Here is a 23,928-nt window from a genome sequence, read left to right as displayed (position 1 = left end):
TATTAAAGGATGCTTCATTCCTCTATTTACACAGAGCTGGTCTCATTGTTTTTCAGCACCAGTAACTTAACAGGTTTTGCAGAATTACTAATACCTTCTTATAATAAAAAGGAAAACCATGGGAATGTAAACTATTTGCCTTAATTTATGTAGCAAACTTACACCAGGACTCAAAACAAATCTCAACTCATTGTAGTACACACTGCTGCATGGCACTCAGAGTACATTCAGCAACACCTGACCATTTCCTGCCTGTATTCTGAGTTTTAGGGTAAACAATTTTATTTTTTTTTTCCCACAAGAGATCACAAAAAGGTAATGTGCATGAAAGAATATGAACAGCCAGCTTACAGAGCTGGGTGACCAAAAGGGAGATGGAGTCATGGAGGAGTCATGGAGGCGTCATGCTGACAAGCAGCACTGCCTCGGAAAGGTGACAGCCTGGGGCTGCCGGGCACCTGCAAAGGAGGCGGGAGGCAAATTATGGGCGTGCTGGGAAAACACCGGGACACTCCCAAGGACGTGTCCCATCGCAGCCTCACCTCACGGTGCCCTTCTGCAACAATGGGAAAGGCAGCCAACAGCCCCGAAGTGAGCTGCATCCCGCTCCGGGGGTACAACACACATCCCTGACAAACCCCTGAGCTCCCTGGAAACACCGCATTGCTCTGCTTGGGAGGGTTCATCCCACAGCTCCCATGGCTCCCCTCAGCTCTGCCCCTTCATCCCGGTGGGTGGCAGCAGGGCCAGCAGGGCAGTGACTGTCCCCTGTGCTGGGCACTGCTGAGGCCACCTCCAGGGCTGGGCGCAGTTCTGGGCGCCTCAGTTCGGGAAGGACATTGAGGGGCTCTGGAGCACAGGTCTGAGGAGGAGCAGATGAGGGAGCTGGAAAGGGGCTCAGCCTGGAGAAAAGGAGGCTCAGGAGGGACCTTCTGGCTCTGCCCCCTCTGCAGGAGGGGACAGCCAGGGGAGGTCGGGCTCTGCTCCCAGGGAACAAGGACAGGACGGTCATAGTCTCAAGCTGCACCACGGGAGGTTTTTAGTTGGACATTAAGAATAATTTCTTCACAAAAAGGATCCTCCAACAGTTAGACACTAGAATGGGGCTGCCGTGGAGTCCCTGTCCCTGGAGGTGTTTAAAGGAAGACTGGACGCGGCACTGACAGACATGGTCTAGTTGACAGTGGTTAAGGGCCATAGTTTGGACTCGACAGTCTCAGAGCTCTTTTCCATCTGACTGACTCTGTGACATTAAGTCACAGGAATTCCCCGCTGCTCCCATAACGCGCACCCCCCCTCCCCAAAGCCCTCACAACCCCTCTCACTTCCCGCTCCCCCCCCTCCCACGCCGTTCATCCCAGCGCCACGCCCCCCACGCCGCAGCCAATCGGATCTCCCGCCAGCGGGCCCGCAGCCAATCACAGCGGGCGGAGGCCGCGCTCACCGACGGGCTCCTGCGCCCCCCCTTCAAGGCCCGTCAGTTGCCGGTTGGGGCTGCGCGGGCGGCGGGTGCGCAGGCGCTGAACCCCCACCCCCGCTGCCCCCGGTCACCTCCGGTGCCGCCCTCGCGTCCCGGCCCGAGCAGAGCCGGAGCTCTGCGGGACCTCACGGTGGGGCCCCGGCGGGGACCGGGGTGTCCCGCGGCGGAAGGCTGTGGGGACGGTGAGCCCGGTCCGAGTGCGGGTGAGGGACAGGCGCGGGGGAAACCGACCCGGAGCGCCCGGTTGGTCGGCGGTGCCGCGTGTGGGCGCTTTGCAGGCGAAATAACCTGCGTTCTGACCGAGCCGAGCCACTCCAAAACCTGGCCGGGAGGTCCGGGAGCAGGTGGACTGGTGTCGGTGGTATTTCACAGCTGGCTTGCTTTGCTGGGTTTGCCTGGGGCAGAGTTAGTTTTTGGTTAGAACATGTCTCTTGTGTATACAAACAGCAGTGCTGAGCAGCTGAGGAGCATTTCCAGGGGAATCCGCGCGTTTGCCTCTTGCTGCGCTGTGGAAAACTCTGGTTCTGCTTTCTAAAGCACCTGACAGCATCGGAGGGGTGACCTCGCCTCTGCTTTGCGCTTCCCGTTTCTTTTCTCCTTTTAATTCTTTAAAAGGTGTGTGTCCTCCAAGTCCTCTGTGCTAAGAGATGCCTTAATGCCGTTTTTGGCAATCCTTGTAACTTCTGTATCTTCTGCAGACAATTTAACTCTTGGAGACCAGGGCAGGGGGTGGCTTCCCGTGCTTTGAATTCCCGTCACTGCTAAAGCTGCAGCTAACATTAAAGCTCCTTAGGCCTTTAAAATAACCCTGCCACTTTAAGGAGCTTGCGGGAAGGATTGATGTTAAAAATGCTGGGAAGGCAGCTGCTGTGCCTCCTAGAATCACAGTTTGTCTGCACAGAAAGGAGGATAAAGGATAAAAGAAATATAAAGGGAAAAATTCCTGGAATGGGGCTCTTCTTGAGAAGCAAATACACTGCCTAACAACATTGCAGAAGGTTTTGGAAACCTGGAGCTTCACTTCCTCTTTTTTAAAGACAGAGAATCGTTCTGTAGCTTCCTAAACAAAGTGCTTAAGTCACGCATAATACATTAAGAGAGGGTCAAAGCTTACAGATTGTACCTGGCACTCATAATCATTAATTCCTCGTAGCTAAGGTTATTAATTTTGTTTTTTTTTTATAGAGGGAAAAGTGTGGTATAAGAAGGACAGGTTTAAATGCTGTTGTGGTAGATGTAGAACAGCTTAGAAGGAAAGGAGAAGTTATTCTTTAGAGTTCTGTGTGTGGAATGAGCAATGAGTAAATGGGACTGTTGAAAGGCTGAAAAGTCTTGCAACAACTCTAGAGAGTGAAAACCGTAAAATGAAAAGTGAGATAAAAAGGGAAAACTCCAATTATAGTAGGAAAAAGGCTTCTGACCTGAACAGTGATGTGTAATAAGAATTTAGGGCTGCAGAGGATTCTTAAATGTGGGTCTGGAGCTGTTCAAGTGCTTGTGCCTGTGCTTGAACATGAGGAAAAATACTGATTTTCTGTCTTGGAATGTAGAATTGGAATAGGACACACACAACAATGGAGTAACTGATCAAAAGAAAACAAGTCTTCCTTTCATTTAGTCTTCAGTGGAAAAAAACCTCAATGCACATTTATTTTAATATATGAAAAACTGACAATATTTGAGAAACCTCTGAAGTCAGTAGGAAAATCCACTGTTGACTCAAGTGGTTGTTTAGACTGGGTGTTTTGAAATTACCCTCTGGAAAGAAGATGTATATAATGTATAGCTAGTTAAACTGGTCACAGTAGAATTGTTTTGGTTACATCCTTATCTGTTTAAATTTTTCAGGTGCATCTGATTACCTGCTGGAAGCCCTTCAAAGTCCCCACGATGGGCTCGGTCCTGGTGTTGTTTTTTGCTGGAATCCTCCTCTGTTGTGCTCACTCAGCTGCTGACTCGGTACCCAAGCTGCTCCTTGTGTCCTTTGATGGCTTCAGGGCTGACTACTTGGAAACCTACAAACTTCCTCATCTCCAGGAATTCATTGAGGATGGTGTGCTTGTCAGAGAAGTCAAGAATACTTTCATCACCAAGACCTTCCCAAACCATTACACCATAGTGACAGGTTTATATGAGGAAAGCCATGGCATTGTGGCTAATGACATGTACGATGCAGATGCCAAGAAAAATTTTTCACAGTTCAACGATTCAGATCCCTTCTGGTGGAATGATGCAGTTCCAATTTGGGTAACAAACCAACAACAGGGAAAGGGAGCAAGTGCTGCTGCAATGTGGCCTGGTAGTGATGTTAAAATCAACAACACAACCCCTCATTTCTTTATGAAGTACAACTTCTCTGTGAAGTTTGAGGAGAGAGTGGAGAGAATTGTGGAGTGGCTGAACAGCTCTGACCCAGTGGTCAATTTTGCTGTGCTCTACTGGGAAGAGCCAGATGCAAGCGGGCACAAGTACGGCCCAAGTGACACCCAGAACATGCAGAGAGTGTTGGAAGAAGTGGATAATCACATTGGTTTCCTTATGAACAAGCTGAAGGCATCGGGCCTGTGGGACACTGTAAATGTCATCATAACAAGTGACCATGGAATGGCCTCCTGCTCTGCAGAGAAGCTGATTGTGCTGGACAAATGCCTCGGGCGCAATAACTACACCCTGATAGACAGGACTCCTGTTGCTGCAGTGCTGCCAAGGCAGAGTATGTTTGGCTTTGGTTATTTTTTAAGGCATATACTGAGAATTAAATCTTGTTTGTCTTGCCTCTAAAAAGTACACAGTGTGCTAGGCTGTTCTAATCTTTTGCAAAACCTATGGAGTTCATGTTGCAAAACTTTGACATAAGGAGTAAGCTAAAGAATGATGGTTTAATTTATTTGCAAGTTGGTTTTGGCAATCAGTGGGACAAGGAGAGTTTCTTGTCAAATTGCTGTGGCTGATAAGGATGATCCTTATCAGGTGGTTGAGAAAGTATGTAGGTACTTAGTTTGCCTGCTCACTTAGTCTGTGCAGCTGTGATTCACAGTGAGCATGAAATAAGCTCATGTGTTTATTCAGAATAAAAAACGTCACTGTGTAAATTTCCAAGCATCTGTTTCCAACTTTGATCATTTTACCACTTCTGTTTTTGGGAGTCAAACCTAAGATTTTGTACCATAAATTCCATTTTTGTACCATGAATTCCATTTTTGTGTCTCAGAGTAGTCCCCAGCAGGCATGTCTGAAATCATGACATTGCTGGCCTCTCTGTGGCCAGACTAATGAACAAAGTGACAAAGTGACTCCTACAGTAAAAAAAAAAAAAAAAAAAATTACTGCATTGGATAAAATATTGACTGCTTGAGGGGGTGATTGCTTTCTCTTGATTTCTCTGCTTGAATTTTGCCCTTCAAGCCCGGATGATAAGTTGAGTTGTAGGCCCAAACCCACATCTGGGAGGAGTCTGATTTAAAACGAAAGCAAATTTTGAAATTCACCTCAACCATTTTAACATTTCATAAGGGATGGGAAAAAATCCTTTTCTATGTGTTTTTTAAAAATTATTATTAATTATTTTGAAATAATAGATCTTAGGTTTAATGACAGATAATTGTAGTAAACAGGAGTTAATTTCCAGCTGTTTCACGAGCAATGTTTTCCTTGGCAGACAAAGAAGATGTGTATAACTTACTCAAAAATTGCAACAGCCACATGAGGGTTTACCTGAAAGAAGAAATTCCAGAGAGATTCCATTATTGCCATCACAAGAGAATCCAGCCCATAATCCTGATTGCAGATGAAGGCTGGACAATCGTACAGAATGAGTCCCTTTCCAAGTGTAAGTGTGTGTTCCTCTGTGGTTTGTGTGGGTAAACTGCCTTGTTTCTGTTCCAGCCAGCTGCAGGATGCTTCTCATTTAGCAAGGGGAGTCCTAGCACTGTGCAGGTTTAGGAATAATGCAGCATTTTCTGGAAGGTTCTCAGCCTGAGCCTGGAGTGTTTAACAGATGAGGAGGTTTCTGTTGGCTGAAACACTTTGACATGTTCAACTTAATAGTCTGAGTTATCTTAGGCAGGTTAGCAGTCTGTCTCAAGCTTTCCCTGGAGTGGGGTTTCACTTTTTATTGTATATAAAATACATATGTAGGGGTGCACAAATCAAAGCATGCAACACACAACATTTAATATTACAGTATGTGTTCTAGGGAATGAAAGTAAATGGCAGGAAATACTAAAAATAGTAGGAACACAGCAGCATGTTTGAAAGACAGAACTCAACAGGTGTCACTTCTCAGTGTCTTGCTATGCTGTGCACTTTCTTCCTGCTAGAATGTCAAATTACACATACATATGTATGTTTTTGTATGTCTGTGTATATATTTCCAGGTGTTCCACACCCAGGGGTTTTTTTGGCAGACAATAGGCATGGATAATTTATAGAAAAAATGCAACAGTCACATGAAAGTGTATCTCAAAGAAGAAATTCCAGATAGATTTCCTTGTTTTAATAGTATGAAAATTCAACCTGTAATTCTGGTTGTAGATGAAGGCTCAGTTTGTGTGTGTGTATATGTGTGTTCAGAAAGTGGTTAGAGAGATTCTTGGTAGGAAAATCCATTAATAAAAATTAAATACAGAATACCAACTTCTGGGAAGTTTCTGAGCAGCCAACAGCTCAGGCTGGCTCGTAGGGTCAGGGATTTCCCTCCTGGATACTTCCCTGTACAACTGCTGTTAGACACAGGGTGTTGAGTGGTGTGAAATCCTGGTTGCACCCAATTTGGCTGATCTTACTGTCTGCCCTTTGCAGAATTAAGTTCAGGTTTTTTCAGTATTTGTGCAGAAGTACTACTTTTTAATATAGGATGCATTTATATTTTAATTTCCCCACAGATTTGCTACAATTATCTTCAATTTGGCAACATGTAGCACAGGTGTTCTCTGATCAGAGTTCTCTTTTTCTTGTTTCTGCTTAGATTCAATTTCATGTACCTAAAAATAGTTAGTAAGGGAATATTTATAAGGAACAGCATTGTATCAGTTGAAGTAAATAGCTTTTCAAATCAATTTTATTTGTGAAGGCTTCCCAGAATCAGGCAGGTGAGGTTTTAGCCTAAAAGCCTGTTCAAGGTTGTCTTCATGGACAAAGTGGCAGCAGAGTGATTGCCAAGTGTACCAGTAACTCCTCACACCAGAATCCTACTTCAGAGGTGAAAAAATGGGAACTTCACTGGAGTAGCTCTGTTCAGAACAAACAAGTAGTAAAAGGCAGGGAAAACAATCTAGCAACATGAGTCAAAACAAACAAGATGTGGTAACAAACAGAATGGTGGGAAACATTAAAAAGGGCTAGAGGAAGCTCACTTGAAGTGGTGAGTGTGACATAATCAGTTGAATCTGGATGTTTTGCATCAGAAGCTTCAGGGATGCAAGGAAACAGTTCTCAGGGATATTCCTCCACTGTTACTAAGAAATGGACTCAAACTTAATGCAGTCACTCAGATACTGTGCTGTGAGAGACTTCTGGCACCTTGGACAGGTTTTTCAGGAATGCTGTTAGGAAATTTGACAATGGCTGCTCTTTAGCTGTTTATAGTCTTAAAAACCTACCAGATGTCCAAGTTCTCCTGACATTTTAGCCACAAAGGTTTTGCTGTGTGCCTGCCAGAGGCACATTGATCCTTTGTCTTTTGGTTTTGACTCTGTGGGTGTCCCTTCAGCTGAAGTACTCTATCTGATAAGCATGAATTGAGGGTATTTAATATGCTCAAACTGAGCACTATCAAGGGAAAGCTGCCTGATTTTTAATAAGTAATTAAAGTGTCCACTCTGCAAGGAGAGATGACTTTCCAAAATCTGAGGAGTAAAAATTGGCATTCTATCTACTGACTCATTGTGGAATGGCAACCTCCTTTTCAATTCTGGCATGAAGAATGGAAAGGGGAACATGGAAATGTTAAGCACTGAAAGGAAATGAGATTAATAGGAGGGAGAGCCATGGGGAAAGGCCAGTTTGGGAAAAGACTTGGTGGGTTTGGGAGAAGAGGGAAGGAACTCTGCATCAACTGCAGAAGGAAGACAACAGCTGCTTTTATGCTGTGCATTAACCTTTGATGAGCACACTGGGGAAAGGCCAGTATGGAAAAAGACTTGTGGGGTTTGGGGGAAGAGGGAAGGAACTCTGGCTTCCTTCTGCGGTTGATCCAAAGCTGCTTTTATGTTGTCCGTTAACCTTTGGTGAACACACGTGCTTTGGGGGAGCTGGGGAGGGGAGCAGAGGCTGTGACAGTGACTGTGTGCTCTGCCCCGCTGCAGTGGGTGACCACGGCTATGACAACGCCCTGCCCAGCATGCACCCGTTCCTGGCGGCGCGCGGCCCGGCCTTCCGGCGCGGCTCCAGCCACGGCAGCCTGGCCAACGTGGACATCTACCCCATGATGTGCCACGTGCTGGGGCTGGTCCCGCGGGCCCACAACGGCACCTTCGCCAACAGCAAGTGCCTGCTGGCTGACCAGTGGTGCATCAGCGTGCCTGAGGCCATTGGGATCGTCATCGGGGTGTTCATGGTGCTGAGCACCTTCACCTGCATCATCATCATCTCCAAGAACAGAGTGGCTCCCTCGCGGCCCTTTGCCCGGCTCCAGCTGCAGAGCGATGACGATGATCCTTTGATTGGATAGCGCGAGGGAGCCTCGCCTCGCTTCCTGCCTTGGGATTTCAGGAGAACAGTTTCAATTTGCACTGGATGGCATTCTTTGTTTATGCACTTTATCTGTGTAAAATACTGTACAGCCAGGCCCTGCTGATTTGTGTGACTAGTGTAATATAAAAATATTTTCATAACCAAATGGTGAACAGGTGGCTTTTTACTGGAAGAGATGCTTAACAAAATAAGGATGCTTAGTTTTTCATTCAAGCCTCTGAACACTTTCAGAAGGAGACTCCAGAGTGTGACTAGCCAGAATAGACAAAGTGAATTTTAATATTTGTAAATGATAATTGCTTTTTTGTATTAAATTAATATTGACTACTTTTATTATTCTTGCAGCTGTGTTGGAAAGAAAAACTTTATTGAGAGTTAGGAGTTAGTGTTGTTTAGAGAGTATATTGTGATGTGCCCTTAAATTTGGGGAAAGGGAAGATCCAAGACTTCTGTTTCTACCCTAAGTCAGCAATGTGACAAGAAATTTCTGAGAAAGAAAACAGAAGTCAGTGATTGAAGAACTGGTGCATATCTCTTGTATTTGAGCAATAAACTATGTGGTTCAGCACTTACAAGCCTGGACACATGGCTCTGGTATTTCTGGATATGTCTCTGTATGACTTAGATCCACAGGTCCAGCTGGGATGGCACTACTGCCTTATCTCAAGAAAGTCAGTTTTACCTGGGAGTCTTTGAATTACCCATTTTCATCAGCTGTAGTGTAAAATCACTGCTCCTGAACCCTATCAAAAATTTCTCAGGAGTAAATTGTGCTGAAGGTCATCCTGAGATAAAGCTGGTTCTGCCCTGTGTACCAGCTCGTAATTGTTTCTTGAAGGCTGTTGTGCCAAAAAGCAACAACTGAAAGTTTGATGTGCATGTCATCAAGCAAGAATTTCAAACTTATATTTTAAACCCAGGAAATTAAAAGGAGGAAGTTAACAGATGTTAATTTAAAAATAAATTTTCTATAATGCTTGAGGTACATAGACGCAAATTCCTGCTGAAGACCAGAGCTAACTATTCTCTTAACTGAAACTCTTGATTCTCTGTTAATGGTCATCTAGTAACTTGCTATAAAAAAATAGTTTGATTGAGAAAGCCTTAAATGGTACCTTATCTTTCAGTGAGATAAAATTGTTATTGCTAACCCAGAAAGAGAACTACAGTTATCAGGTCCTTCTCCTACAAGTCTGATGGCTTTAAAAAATAAAGTGACAGAGATACCTGGTAGCAATGGGGTTTCTCTTTCACAGCTTCAGATTCATTGCAGTTTGGTGTTGGCACAGCCTTTTACTGATCCAGCAGGGAGGGAGCAGGAACTTTGGAGGGAAGGGGTTACTATGAACTGCCCACTGGAAAAAATAAACTTGGGTTTTACAAATGTGTGGAAGTTTTAGTAATGTGTGTCTTCCTCTCTAGGGATTCCATTGTACTTGATTAAAAACACAATCCAAAACCTAACCACTTGTGGGTTTTTTTTATAACTACTAATTATTACTTACTAATGCTTTACTCTGAATTAATCTGAACTTGAAAGAATTTAGATTAATTGAAAAAGGCTCAGGCCCCTTGAAAAATCTGTGCTGTTACTGACAGGGTATTGGATTTTAACCTGTTGATATTCTAGAGCAGGAGCTGGACTGAACACAGAGTCACTTCCTCATCCTGCCATATTTAAATTAATTAATTACATGCACCAAGAGGTCAGGTTAATGAGTAACTACAAAGGGAATGTGCTGCAGGGAATGTGTCTATGCCTAGAACCTAGGCTTAGATATGCTGTAGAAGGGAGGATGCTTGAATTCCTATGTTGGATAGAGTTTTGTTAGGTTCTGGTAATTCTGCTAATCCTGAGTGGGATCCTCAGAGGGTCTGTCAGAGAATTACTGGAGATGCTTTGCATCACCTGTGTTTGGAAAGGCTTGACTGACTTTGCCTTTCTGGCAAACATCCTGTCCTCTAGCTAAAACTGATCAGGACAGTATTTTCTCCACTCTGTTCCTTGCCCCCAGCAGCTGTCACACAGAGTGGTTGATGTGCTCTCAGTTCCTCTGTGCATCCCCTCCCAGGCAGGTGGCAAAGCTACAGCAAGGCTTTGGTGACCAGAGCTGTAAATGCTGACTGAAGCAGGATGGCAGAACTCTGACCTGAAACAGGAATGTTGCTACAGCTGGGAAATCAAAGTCTAAATGCAATTCTACTCCTGGCTCTAAGGCAGCCCCTTCTGATGGGAACTGCTACAGGCACTGAGCTGCTGTGACACCAGTGAATGCCTGTGTCTGGTGGAAATCCTTATCACCCTCTTTTCCTTCTCCCTTTAGCAGGAAGATGAGAAAGTGCTACTGTGGAAAGGGTTTAAAGAGGAAATTTTAGTGTTAAGTAAGATAAACTATATTCCAGTTGCACTGCTGATTATTTTCATTTTCAAAGATGTGGTGTGGTGTTTAAAGGTGCTGAGTGTTCTTCTGGCACAAAGGGTTTCACAGTAGCTCTTGTACATCCAGTTTCACACAGATCATGTAAAAAGCTAGAAAAAATATCTTTCTGTCTTTAAGACATGCAATTGACTTATTTGAGGATGATTATTTTTAACAACAGAGCCCTAAACACGACAAAACATTTCCACTTCCACTGCCTCATTCTGTTTGTTTCACTTCTCATGAAAGCCACTGGCTGATTTCCTTCTGGGCAGCCAGTTCAGAGCAAGAACAGCAAAGCTGTGGCTTGTGCTTCCTCAAGGCTGTGATAAAGGGACAGTAGTGTGTGACAACATTTCATGACTTGCTAAATAGACACAGCTCAGCAATGGTCACACAGGGCAGGTTAATTCAAGGGAAGTTCCTAACCCTTAGCTGGCTTTGCAGTTTAGGGGATATTTAGTGACACTTGTAGCACTGAAAGCAGATGTCTCATTACACTGACTGCCTCCACACAGAGACACTCCACACTGGGTACAACAGCCCTAAAACAAACCCCTCTGGGGTTCTGTGATTTTTGGGCATTGGCATCACAGAAACAATTCCAGAATTGAGCTGATTTCACCTGACTACAGCTCTTAAACACTGCTTTTAGTAACTCCCTGCCTACACACTGCCTGTGAAAATAAACAAATAAACCAACCTTGTGTACCTCCAAGGACCAGACCACAGGGACAGATGTTTGCTGTAACATGCATGGTAGCATCTTTTATTGCAAAAAAACAGTAATAGAGGTTTGTTAATAGGATTCAGATAAGGATTTCATTATGGAAAGGCTGGTACCACTACTGAATTTATAATTTTCATGTGCTTGCAACAATTTTTGTAGTTTACTATCTAATAAATGCTATATCACCTTTACTGTAGGGCAAACATGCCATGAAAGGTTTAAACAGCAGCACAGATATGGCCAACACAGCATCCATGGCATTAATTAAGAAGGGAAGGAGACTGGGAAGTAAGCCTGGTAAATTTCCATTTTACAGAACAACAGGACCCAACCACTGCACATTTGTCCTTCTGCCACATGCAGGTCAAGATTGTGCTGTTCACACTTGTGACAGAGGTCAGGGGAGCAGGGGGGTTGAAATGAGCTGATCTTTAAAGTCCCCTCCAACCCAAAGTATTCTATGATTGTGTGAAAAGTCAGTTTGTGCAACATTTCATCTTATAACAGACTTGGCAGTTCTGGGTTAATGGTTGGACTAGATGATCTTAAAGGTCTTTTCCAACTTAAGTGACTTTATGAATCTAATTTTTCTGCTTTTAATTTTTTTTATTTTATTTTGAGACTGCATCTCTTGTAGCAGTGTTACTGCAGCTCTTGACCAAGAAAGTCTGGAAGATTTTGTTTTAGTAAAAGAAACTGGATTCCCACTATTGGTAAGCCATAGCTGTTTTGTCCATATATGGGAGCAAGGTGGGAAACAAGAAGTCTGTTACATAAGAACTGTGACCTAAAATTTCAAACTTCTATCACACTTCCAGTTATTTTTAACAAAGGCACACACTTTGCAGAGTCCAGGGAATATTTGGGATGCATACAAGTTGAAACCATTTCTCCCCAGTTATCTCCCCCCAGTTCAAGTTTGTTTTCCAGAAGTGTTTTCAATTAAGCCAGCACTCCATGCTTGACAGCATTATTACAAAGATGTATTTTAACTTCAGCATTTCCAAACAAGAAGAAACAAAGAAAACATTTGACATCTGTATGCTCCACAGGTCAGTAATAAACACATCATGCATCATTCTTGGTTTCCAAGTTTAAGTTACAAGCAGTACACAGTGTACTCAAATTCTCTTTCCAATAAACTTGTTTGTACATCATAGAAAGTATCAGATACACAGAAACCAAATCCCACATCCCCCCCATCCAAAAAGGTGTCTGAAAAAATGTCACATCAGAGAAAAAGTCTCTGGTTTTCTCCAGTGGCATCATTTGTGCTTTCAATTTCATTAAGTGACACCCAGTAACTTAAAACAGGGCAAATGTCCTAACAAGGAACTACCCAAGAGGTACCTGCAAATACACCTAAGAATAAAGGAAATGTTTGACGCTAATCTGAAATTCCCAAATGCTACAAGATTCCCTTCATTTTTTACAAAGTTTTATTTTGCCCTCCTCAGAGAAAGGTCTCACAGTGCAATACAGAACAATGACATCAACAATTCTCACATTTGTGTCCCCAGCCTATTCTGGCATTATTGTTACCAAACCCTTTGTTGGGGGAAACCTACTGCTCTGTCCTCGCTGCATATCTGGGCAAGTAAATCTAAGTCCCAAATGACTGATCAACACTGACAAACTTTTCCCCCTCCTTAAAATCAAGGGTCACTTTGGCTGGTGACAGAACTACACTTGCCACAATTAAAGTGGGGTTTAAGGAAAAGCTCTGAGATTACAACCCAGTTATTGTTACATCTGCCATGATCACTGCTATGAAATTACTGCAATGAGAAGAATTTCTACTAAAGCAACATGTTCCAAAGCAGAAGCAAGAGGTGAGGGTTATGGTGTTGTTATGACAATTGTCACTGTTACTGCCTTATCAAAGTCTGCAGATCTTCCTTTAAACACACAATACCATTGTGCTATAACTCATTTTTAAGCTGTAAATAAGCAAGAAAAGGTGGACTCAGTGCATCAGTTTGCTGTGTGCCATCCACTTTTTGGGAGGTGGGTGTGGAAGGTATCAGTTACAACTCAGAGGTTTGGGTTTTGTGCTGACTTCCCTGGCCTCTGAAAAGTGCTGTGAACACCTTACTGGTGTTGTGGTTCAGCTGGAGCCCCTGCAGCACTCAGGTTCACCTGTGCCAGCAAATTCAACTTCAGGCACAGCTAAGGGCCAGCTGCACTAAGAATCAGCCCGCAGACCTTTTCCTTCAGTGTTTCCTTAAGAATATGGCAATGCAGGAAAACAAGGCAGTTCACAGCACAGTAACAGCACTGAGTCAGCTGGAGTTCACAGGATTATCACATACATCCCCCAAATCAAGGGCTGTCTTCCAGCAGAGCTGCATTTTTCCTGCCTTCAAAGGAAAGCTACAATTACAGCTGAACTTTCAGCACAACCCTTAAGTTGGGCTATTTCATTGCCTTCTCTCTGAAGCATTCCCTACACCCAAAGGTGGCCTCAGGAAATGTCTGCATCCGTCTGCAGGACAGCTTGGTGCTAAGCAAGTGTCCCTGCCATCACAGACAACCACAACAGATCTTCATTAAGTCTGGAATTTACCCCAGCAAAAGGAGTTTTGTACTCCAGCCCTCCCTTGCAGAACTGACTGTCGTGCCCTTGGTTTGGCAGAGCACAACCAAAGCCCAGGAGTTCCCATCCTTGCCCTCTGCTGGGGGCTGTGGATACAGACATAAACTGAATTAAAAATACCCAGTCTGCTACTTCTGCACTAATTTTGAAAGCTTCTTTCTCCTTCAGGCATCGTGCTCAGCAACAAAGTGCTGAGAAATACTCTCTCATCTCACAGGGAGAAGAGGAGGAGTCTGACAATAGACAACTTTTCTCACTTCAGAATGTTTTTCACACAAAATTTAGTCAGCAGATTCTCACCATTTAACTGAGCTCACAAAAAACCTCACAGCTACACTAGCAACAAGATTTATTGCCACACACAATAAGAATATGCACCTTTGTTGACTCAGAATTAATATTTTTCCCTGACAGAGGTTTTCCTCTGGAAGATTAAACTCCAGTCTTACACCTTTTTTTTAATTATTAAAGTGTGCTTTTTCAGATTTGAGAACATTTATGGCTTAAGATTTATACAGCTGCCCCTTAAACTGCATGTGAAATCCTGATCATCCCATTCCAAGGCCTACCCAGACAGAGCAGATAAAACACAAGTCACAAGTCAAACTCAGAATCTCCAGTAGCAGACCAGGGACAAGCCTGACAACACTCTGAAACCAGCCTGAGCAACCTTGTTCCTAACTTATTCACCTCCCTTAGTACCACAGAAATACCAAAGACTCCATTTGGATATACAGGTGTGGTGCTTGTACATGTCTTTATCCTGCCAGCTGCATGGAACTAGAAAATTTAGTGCAGTGTACAGAAAATTAAAAAAAGTAAAGACCTACATTTACCTGAAATCATATCTAAATTGGTAAAAACCTCTATTTACTTAAATAAATTTTTAAAACGTTAAGTATCAAGCAGTTCAATGCTGATTGCTAAAGGCAATACCACCTAAGATTTTTATTTTGGGGCTGCAGTTAACACAGTAATTTGAAGAAATATATGTAACTAAACTTAGACACCTAGCACTGCATGACCTAGCTGAATAATCATGTTCTTTCCTGCAGGATTTAACCCACCAAGTTATCTGGAATGGTGATCTGTGCAAAAGCTTCCTTGGGCAGGGAAGGAAAATACTAACAAAGAGGTTTAGTACCATTCAGTGACTTGTTAAAATCAAAGAGACTCAAAAAAACCCTCAAAGAACAAAACAAGAAAGAGGGTGAGAAATGAAATCACCTTTAATAGTCTGTGAAGTGCACCCCAGTTGATGTTATTTCCCTAAAAATAGCCATAATAAGGTACTTGAGGTCTATTGTCACTACAGGTCTACATACACACACAGCTTCCCAGGTTTACCCAGGATATCTTCAAGCCCTGGAAGTTGAAGTGGCTGCAGTGTGAAACAGGAACGTGCTCTCTCTCCATCCCTGGTTGCAATGGATCAGCATCCACCTCCTTTCACTCCACATATTCATGCTAATCCCCCTCCATTGTTTATTTTCTTTGTATAGGCTTATTTTAAGCCTCAAAGAGGAAATAATCCCAGCTGTTATTAATCTTGCAGCAGTGGCTGGGCAGCTTCAGTGTGTCGGATTTGCATGGAATTTGGTTGGGCAAGGACAAAATGCTTAACAAAAACTGCAGTAAAAACAAAAACAAGCAAGCTGCCCAGGAAGACTCCTACCACAGTGGAGTAGGAATCTGCACTACGGCCTCCAGGAACTTTCTCAGCAAGTATATCCTTCACAGCACTGAAGGAACCATTGTTGGGCAGTGGGCTGATGCCCAGCAGGTGGCACAGTAAGGGGTACAAGTCTGTAGCATTCATGAATTGCTTGGTGGCATTCTTTCTGAAAGCAGGCCCAACTGCCAAAAAAATGGGATGCATTTCTGGTACAGTGTTGTCATATCCATGATTACCAACTAGAAATAAAAGATAGATAAAGGTCAGTATTCCCAAGTTGCAGAACAGGCATTGAACATTTTCCTAGAATTAGCAGAAAGCAGAAAAGGCACAGCATCTTTAGAGAGGGTTGTTTTGACAGCACAAATGTCTCCTAGCAAATACCAAGTCTCAGAACTACAAAGAGAAAATACCTAAAAACCCTCAACAGAGAGCACTGTTTAACAAAGGGGGGGAAAAGTGAGCTCATTGTCAATGGCACACTGTGTACACCCACACTTCCTTGATTTTCCTCAAGGAAAAAATACCAACTTTGCAAATGGTCCAGATCTCTCAGCGAAAAAAACAAACATGTAGAGTCAGACTGTCCATGTGATTCCAAGGAGACACTTTGAAATTTTGTCCAATTTTGGGCACCATCAACTCCTCAACAAGAAAGAAGAACTCACTGGTGGATGTCCAGTGCCCACTCCTGACAGGGGCATTAAAAACTGGGAACATGTCAAAGACACAGGCACAAGAAGGTGCTTTCAGCAGCTACTGAAAATCTTGTTCAGTCTTGCTGATAACACACTTCAGGTTCACAACCAGCAGCAAAGTTCAAAAGGTTCTCAATTAGAAATGTAAGAACTGAGCATGTAACACCTGTATTTTAGGTTACCAAGAAGTTACAGTTCACTGCCTCCATGCTACCTATAATAAACTGCAAGGTGAGGAGCTTCAAAATGTTGGGGGTTTTATTCCTCCAAATCACCTAAAATGCATTTTTTTCCTCCAAGGCAAATGAAAATCACCGGTGTGCAGTAACTCAATATCCAAAGACTCTTTGTAGCAATAGAATGAGATTACTCCAAGTGTAGCATTCAGACGAGCTGAGAACTTTCAGAAAATGTTCTTCTATCTTCCAACCCAACCCTTCTCCAGTAAATAACTAAAACATGATAAAACAACCCTATTCACTCTCTACTCAACATATTAAGTTGCAACTTTCCTTTTTAATCTCTCAGGAAGTGCTTGTTGGTTTGCTACATCCTGAAAGACCTCAAGTATGGGGCCACTAAAACATGTGTGATTGATCTCATCTCAGCAAGTTTCATGTTTAAAGAAACAGTAAGTGCAGATCCTCCTCCCCTAACAGTAGGTGCTTCCCATCCCATCAGGGAAAAAAATTATAGATTTTACACACTTTAGTTTTACCTTCAGTCTTAAAAAAAAAAAAAAAAAAAAAAAAAAAAGAACATTGGTTGCTGATACTGGGAGATAAAGTACCACATAAGGTCCCTGCCTTGGAAGATACAGCAGAACACTATAAAGCCAGAATACTTACGTAGAAAACCATCAGTCTTGTTCTGGACAATTTCCCATCCTTTATCAGCCACTGCTAAGATGGGCTGGATTTTACGGTTGTGTTTGTAATGAAATCTATCTGGAATCTGCTCCTTTTTATACAAAGTCATGTTGGGATGAGCATTGGCCAAAGCTTCATATACTTCATCTAGTTTGCCTTCAAACAAACAAAAGAGACAAAAGACAAAAATTAAACATATCAGTGTGTTTGCTGAACTCATCAGTAGTTGAAATACAGTTGAAAGAAGAGGGCAAAATGTACTTTCCCAGAAATGAATTGTAACTGTAAGAGACAACAGTGTGTGCACAGAAGTTCCTGTGAGAAACCTGGAGCCTCAGTCACAGTAAGATCCCCCTCAGCACCAGACTTCACAGGCTGTTCCCAAGCAATAACTGCCTTGCTAATTTTAGAAAAATCCCTCATTTCACAGTTATCAGAATGTAAGCTTCTCACAGGAGTGAGTTAGGAAGCATTCAGCTGACTCCTGGAAAAGGAACCAAACCCTTCTGGCTTTGTGCAATGCCTGAAAGCAAGAAGGCACCTCCTAAACCTGTTTGTGAGGTAATGGCTGCATTCAGGCCAAATTCTGTCACCTAGCTGGCTGTGACAACAAGTGACACTTTTCATCTATTTTAAAGCAGTTTGTTGCTTTCCTTTATTATTCAGTAACAGCCAACAGCATGAGCTACTCCTCTGCATTCCCAGTGCCTGCTCCTTTCCCTTCCCTAGTCACAGTGAGCACACACACTCAAGAGCTCTACTGACACTGAATAAATAGGCATTTCCCACCCCCAATTCTTTATTTGCTTATTTCCAGTTTCTGAGCTTGCCTTTCCAGTAAAAGCCACTGGAGAGCCACAACCAGTTGGTCAAGCTGGCTGGAACACCAGTGCACAGAATGGAGGAACCAGAACAAACAGCCAGGCACACCAAAGCAAGAGCAGGAATTGACATCTGACCAAATTTCTTCATTCCCCACCTCCACTGAAGGCCAGATTCCTATTGAGAGCCATGGAGTGCACACAACAGACTCCTGTGACACACCAAATCCTCAGCTCTCTGACTTGGGTCAGTATTTGTGTGACATGAGCAGCTGAATGCACTGTGTGTCTGCAGGCCCCTTTCAGACTGCCATTCCAGTATCCATGGAGTTTTGAATGGGTAACAGTGAAAAAAATCTGGGAGAAAGTGGCCAATGTTTCTAAAGAAACCATTTTCCTTTTCCCCCTCACTTCCTAGAATCCAGTATAGAAATTCTGAAGGAATATACATTAATATATACATTCTGAAGGAAACACATTAATGTTTCTTATGTCAAACTGGCACAAAAAATATCACTAAATTAAGAAACAAAACAAAGGTCAAGATGAGACAGCAAAAGTGAAGGTATCAGAGATAGTTACAGCAACAAGAGGGGCTCTAATGCAGCATTTCTAGGACTATATTAGTAATAAAGTGAATTTTGCTCTGCCAGCTTTCTGTATGGGCTGGCAGGGAGGAGAAGCCCCAGATAATGCAAATTTGATTTTACCCTAATGATCTGAATTAATATATTTATATTAAATGCAAGAAAAAGGCCAGCATCACCAGCAGTGGTCCAGCTTCTTTGTGAACATCCAGTTCCCCACACACACTAATGCACCAGCATGGTTAAATAATGGCTTTAATCCATCTCTTGGGGAAGCAATAGAAAGCCAAACAGTTAAAAGAAATTGCTGCATTTTTAAGCATTCAAACTCTTCCTCAATCTCACTAAGTTTTACCATTGCCTTGGTTTAAGAAAGACAAATTGAATAGCAGGTGAAGAATCAGTGTTATGTACTTAAGCACATATTAGTTCATACCTGAACTGACAGTGACACTCATTGTTTAATGATAAAAATCACATCTGGTACCACTGAAGGAAAGAATTTTAGCTGTGCTCAAAACTAATTCTTGTTTATTGGCAGTTTAATAAACACCTGAATCTCTGGGCAAAATCAAATCCAAGCTGTTCCTGAAATCCACTGAAATGGCTTTTTTACTGTTCTGTCATCTAATTGCAGCAGAGATGCTGTTTCTTTTCAGCATTTAGCAGACAGGAGAATCAAGTTACGCATCTTAAAGTTCTCCTTTACTGCATTAAGGAGATGTCAGCACTGAAGTTTACTTTTACAGCTTCTTTATTTGCCAGTGAGAACATCTCGGGCAACCTCTGTGGGGATGAAACTTCCAAACTTGGCTCTTTTATCCCCACAGAGAGAAACAGCACCCAGCGACAGGGCCTGACTGCTCAGGCAGCAGAGACCTCAGTTTGGAGGTCAAATTCATATTCATATTTGAATCTGGAGTAGTCTTCACATAAAAAATGACAAGACACATTTGTTCATGCTTTAATTAAGTGACTTACAGGTCACTTAATTCTGAAAATAGTCTCCCTGCTTAGGCATTAAATACAGAGTACTATCTATCCATTACTCATGCAAATGTTACAGAATTCTTAAAAAACACCTTTTCAGAAGGTCACCTTGAAATTCAACTTCCAAATTAGCACTTTTTTTGTGTGGGCAGGGGTGTTATTTTCCAGGTTTACACTTTTGCACCAAGTAGTTTACAGTAGTTGATCATCAAAATAAAAAGCAGATGCATTAGTGACACTAAACATACACCTGACACTTCAGAACCCTTCAGTGACTGCAACCAGATTTCAGATTTCGATTCCAACATTGTTCTTGCCCACCTTTATCTTAATAAAAATGGTATAAATGTAACTGGCTGGCTGTTCAGCGTGATGGGGAAAAAAACTCAGTGAACTACAATAGCTGGCAGCCAATCAAATAGCCAACACAGGCTTTCTTTTTATCAAAGATCCCCATCTGTTCTCAGTTTACTGTTTGAATTAGAAATATAATTCTTCAACTATGGCTTCAGCATCTTGATGAAAGGCAAGATATGTAACATTCAGGTGTTATCTATCTAGAGCACCATTCAGCCTTGATAATGCCATTAGATTATCTTACTTCTCACAAGGACTAAAGGATCCTTGGCAATATTAGCCAACAGCAGATTTGCTCCCTTTTATTTTCTGCAAGTTCACCCAGGCTTTTGGCAGAGCCCACAAAAGGAATAAAGGGGTCCTGCAAGTACTCCTTGTTCAAGGCTGATGTCCTACTGCCACCAGTGCTGCTACCACCAATTCAGTCTATGAAGTTTGGATACTCAAGCATCTCCTCAGGAAGATTACTGCTGTAGCTCCTACCTTCTTTTGGCAAAATGGCAACTGCAGGGGAGTGGTCGATGACTGCATAGAGCTCTCTGCTCACGTACTGGTCAAGCTCAATGAGCCTTTCTGAGGATGACTGTGACATTCCGTGATCACTCGTGACTATGACATTGATCACATCCCACAGCTTTGCTTTCTTCAGTTCAGAAATGAGATATCCCAGCTTTCTGTCAATGTCACGGATTACTGCTCCCATAAATGGGCTGTCTGGGCCCAGAAAGTGTCCAGACTCATCAGGCTGTTCCCAGTACAGGAGACCAAAGTTGATGGGATCTTCTGATGTAAACCACTTGATGAGCTTTGCTACCCTGTCTTCAAAGGGAACAGATTCATTGTAGGGCATGTAATGTGTAGGCAAGACTCCATGTATCTTCACATCTGTTCCAGGCCACATAGCAGCACCAGATTTATGTCCTTCCCTCTGGTTTGTCACCCATATTGGACTGGCCTCTTCCCAGAACTTGGAGTTGTGGGTGTTCATTTTGTTCAGGGAGAAGGTTTCGTTCAGGACAGGGTCATACATCTCGTTGGCCACGATGCCGTGGCTCTCAGCATAGAGCCCTGTCACCAGGGTGTAGTGGTTGGGGTAGGTCTTGGTGATGAACACGTTTGTCACCTGCCTGACGTGCACCCCGCTCTCCATGGCGTAGTGGAAGTTGGGAGTGGGCACCCTGTAGATGTAATCCCAGCGAAAGCCATCGAACGACACCAGCAGCACCCCGGGCTGCGCTGCCTGCAGACACGGCACACTCGGAACAGAGAGTAGGAAAATCCCCAGGACTTTCCAGTAACTGCTCATGGCTGTTCTGGAAGGCATCTGTCCCCTCCTCTGAGGCAACATGGCATCTGTTGAGCAGAGGCAGAAGTTGTCAAAGTTGTAACTTAGTTTTAACAATGAGTGGCTAAAATACTCCTCATGTATTTATATACTCTAAGATATATTTTACAAAAGCATGCAGTGACAGGACAAGGGGCTGCCAGAAGGCAGGGTTAGATTAGATATTAGGAAGAGATTATTTACTGTGAGGGGGTGAGGCCCTGGAACAGGTCCAGAGAAGCTGTGGCTGCCCCATCCATGGAAGTGCTCAAGGCCAGGCTGGACAGAGCTCTGAGCAACCTGGTCTGGTGGAAGGTGTCCCTGTCCATGCCAGGGGCTTGGGGCAAGATGACATTATTAAGGTCCCTTCCAACAAGCCATTCTGTGATTCTAATTCTGATCATAAGACTCAAGGATATTGACTCCTCCAAGCTATGACAGGCATTCCTCATCTAAGTCCTTATTATGTCCTTATCTGACAAAATATGACACATAATTTCACTTTGTATTGGTTTGTGCTCCCTTGCCCCAGTTTCCTCCTGTTCTTCTCAAACAATTTCTTGTTTAAAACTCAGATAATTACTCAAAGCAAGATCCGTGTAAGAACCCTCACACAGAACTTCCCTGTCTGTAACTGACCTAAAATTTCATGCTAATATTTCTCACTTCTTTTTCAACAGCATCATTTAACCACAAGACCAGATATTGCTCAATCCAATCCTGCATATGGGTGGTATCAATTTCGTTACAGTTCCATTTAGGTTCCCATTTTTCAGCAATCCTCTGGGACTCAATCACCTCTGAAATTCAGCTGAAAAACAGTGAATTTGCAATCAATAAACTCATCTTAATACTCAGAGTACATAAATATCCTAGTGAATATAAGAAGTTATGGTATAACAAGCATCTGAATACCACTGCAACAATGGAATGGGATCTGTGTCTGCCCCATCCCTGGAAGTGTCCGAGGCCAGGTCGGACAGGGCTTGGAACAACCTGGGCTGGTGAAAGGTGTCCCTGTCCATGGCAGGGGATGGGAATGAGATGAACTTTAAGGTCCCTTCCAACCCAACCTACTCTGTGATTATAGGATTCTGTGACTTGCAGGCAGTAAAATGTTACACCAAACTTGTGTGTCTCTCAAAATTAAAATCCAGGCCTTTAGTTCTGCTAAGAACAATCTGACATTCCAGAGACTTAATTCCCCTTTCAGCAAACAACACAAACCCAAAGGCTACAGATTACCTTAGATCCACCTGATGGGGGATTTCTTCCAGCTAAACCTGAAGGACGAAGGGACAACACAATGTTGTGTTCATCGGAATCCCAGCTGCCAAATTAGACATAGCCCATAAATCCCCCTTCTGGGGAGGGACATGTATAGATTGAAGTGAAATCAAGTCTCGGCTTCTGAATTTACACTACTAATGATCTCATCATGATCTATAATTCTTTTATTCTAATTCCTTCACTGCATGCTCTCAATAAATAATAAATGACAACTGGTTTGTTTTTTTTCCAAGGCCTTCTCATACTGCTCTTCTGCGGATACAGCCTAAGCACATCCCCTGACCCGGCTCTCTGCAGAACTCTGGGCACCCGAGGGGCTCTGTGGGGACGAACCCACCGCACTGCCAAGGGCAGGAGCTGCCACACGGACACATGGACGGACAAGACAGAGAAGCGCCCCGGGCCCCGCTCGGCGGCCGCCGGAGCCCAGCCCACGCGAATGCCGAGCCCAGGCCGCCATTCCCCACACGCAGCGCCCACACACCCACCAACCCGGGCCGGGGGAGGCCGCGCACCCCTCGAGCCCCGGAGCCGCCGCCGTTACCTGTGGGGCCGCGGAGCAGCGGGTCCGGCCCGGCCCCGCCCGGGAGCGGCCCCGGCGCCGTCACTCAGAGCGTGCGGGGCGGGCCCGGCGGGAGGGGGACGCGGAATTACGGAGGCACGGCGTCTTTTGGGTCGGGAGAGAGCTCTGGGAGCACCGATCCAGCTTGTGGCCGAGCACCACCGCGTCAGCTGAACCGCGGCCCTCAGTGCCATGTCCAGTCTTTCCTTGAACGCCTCCAGGGACGGTGACTCCACGGGCTTGCTCGGCAGCCAGTTCCAGTGCCGAATCCTCATTTCTGTGAAGACATTGTTCCTAATGTCCAGCCGAAAGCTCCCTTAATTCAGCTTGAGGCCATGTCCTCTTGTCTTGTCCTTGTTCCCTGGGAGCAGAGCGCGACCCCCACCTGGCTGTCCCCTCCTGTCAGGAGCTGTGCAGAGCCAGAAGGTCCCCCCTGAGCCTCCTTTTCTCCAGGCTGAGCCCCTTTCCAGCTCCCCCAGCTGGTGCTCCTGATGCTCCAGACCTTTCCCCAGCTCTGTTCCCTTCCCTGACACGCTCCAGCCCCTGAATGTCCGTCCTGAACTGAGGGGCCCAGAACTGGGCACAGCCCTGTAGGTGACCTGAGCAGTGCCCAGCGCAGGGGACAGTCCCTGCCCTGGCCCTGCTGCCACATCGTTCCTGGTACAGCCCAGGTGCCTTTGGCCTTCTTGGCCACCTGGGCACAGCTGGGCCATGTTCAGCTGCTGTCCCCAGCACACCAGGTCACAGGTGAGGTGACCTCGGGTGGTTTTCCCCGGTACAGCCCTGGCACAGATGTCACAAGGGTTGTAAGGGCGTTGCTGCATGTCATAGAGCTT

At 44.2% G+C, this 23,928-nt stretch overlaps 2 protein-coding genes across 4 annotated transcripts; one reads left to right on the top strand and one right to left on the bottom strand.

Moving 5' to 3' along the window:
* The first annotated feature begins 1,524 nt into the window (after nucleotides 1-1,524).
* Nucleotides 1,525-9,566, top strand: ENPP4 (ectonucleotide pyrophosphatase/phosphodiesterase 4). 3 transcript variants are annotated; one of them, XM_064709897.1, is made up of 5 exons: nucleotides 1,555-1,662; nucleotides 1,928-2,095; nucleotides 3,329-4,193; nucleotides 5,139-5,309; nucleotides 7,786-9,566. In XM_064709897.1, exons 3-5 carry the CDS (start codon nucleotides 3,371-3,373, stop codon nucleotides 8,148-8,150), a joined length of 1,359 nt encoding a protein of 452 aa, XP_064565967.1. In that variant the 5' UTR covers nucleotides 1,555-1,662; nucleotides 1,928-2,095; nucleotides 3,329-3,370; the 3' UTR covers nucleotides 8,151-9,566. The 3 variants fall into 3 exon arrangements, with proteins under 3 accessions (XP_064565968.1, XP_064565966.1, XP_064565967.1); XM_064709898.1 differs by lacking the exon at nucleotides 1,928-2,095 and having other exon boundaries at nucleotides 1,525-1,683; XM_064709896.1 differs by lacking the exon at nucleotides 1,928-2,095 and having other exon boundaries at nucleotides 1,532-1,662.
* Nucleotides 9,567-12,284: 2,718 nt separating this feature from the next.
* ENPP5 (ectonucleotide pyrophosphatase/phosphodiesterase family member 5) lies at nucleotides 12,285-23,218 on the bottom strand. The gene is made up of 4 exons (XM_064709892.1): nucleotides 23,075-23,218; nucleotides 20,400-21,269; nucleotides 17,141-17,317; nucleotides 12,285-15,833 (listed from the first exon to the last, which is right to left on the bottom strand). The coding sequence occupies exons 2-4, from the start codon at nucleotides 21,262-21,264 to the stop codon at nucleotides 15,463-15,465; spliced, it is 1,413 nt and encodes a 470-aa protein (XP_064565962.1). The 5' UTR covers nucleotides 21,265-21,269; nucleotides 23,075-23,218; the 3' UTR covers nucleotides 12,285-15,462.
* Between the last annotated feature and the right edge of the window lie 710 nt (nucleotides 23,219-23,928).

Source organism: Zonotrichia leucophrys, chromosome 3 (genome assembly GCF_028769735.1).
Source record: "Zonotrichia leucophrys gambelii isolate GWCS_2022_RI chromosome 3, RI_Zleu_2.0, whole genome shotgun sequence".
NCBI classification, from domain to species: domain Eukaryota; kingdom Metazoa; phylum Chordata; class Aves; order Passeriformes; family Passerellidae; genus Zonotrichia; species Zonotrichia leucophrys.
This window is presented reverse-complemented; position numbering and strand designations above follow the sequence as displayed.

Coding starts and splice junctions, on each gene's coding strand:
- ENPP5 (XM_064709892.1), bottom strand. CDS start 21,264: ATGTTGCCTCAGAGGAGGGGACAGATGCCTTCCAGAACAGCCATGAGC. Junction 17,318..20,399: donor TGCCATTTTGCCAAAAGAAG/GTAGGAGCTACA, acceptor GTTTGTTTGAAG/GCAAACTAGATGAAGTATAT. Junction 15,834..17,140: donor CAAGACTGATGGTTTTCTAC/GTAAGTATTCTG, acceptor TTTTATTTCTAG/TTGGTAATCATGGATATGAC.
- ENPP4 (XM_064709898.1), top strand. CDS start 3,371: ATGGGCTCGGTCCTGGTGTTGTTTTTTGCTGGAATCCTCCTCTGTTGT. Junction 4,194..5,138: donor TGCAGTGCTGCCAAGGCAGA/GTATGTTTGGCT, acceptor TTTCCTTGGCAG/ACAAAGAAGATGTGTATAAC. Junction 5,310..7,785: donor GAATGAGTCCCTTTCCAAGT/GTAAGTGTGTGT, acceptor GCCCCGCTGCAG/TGGGTGACCACGGCTATGAC.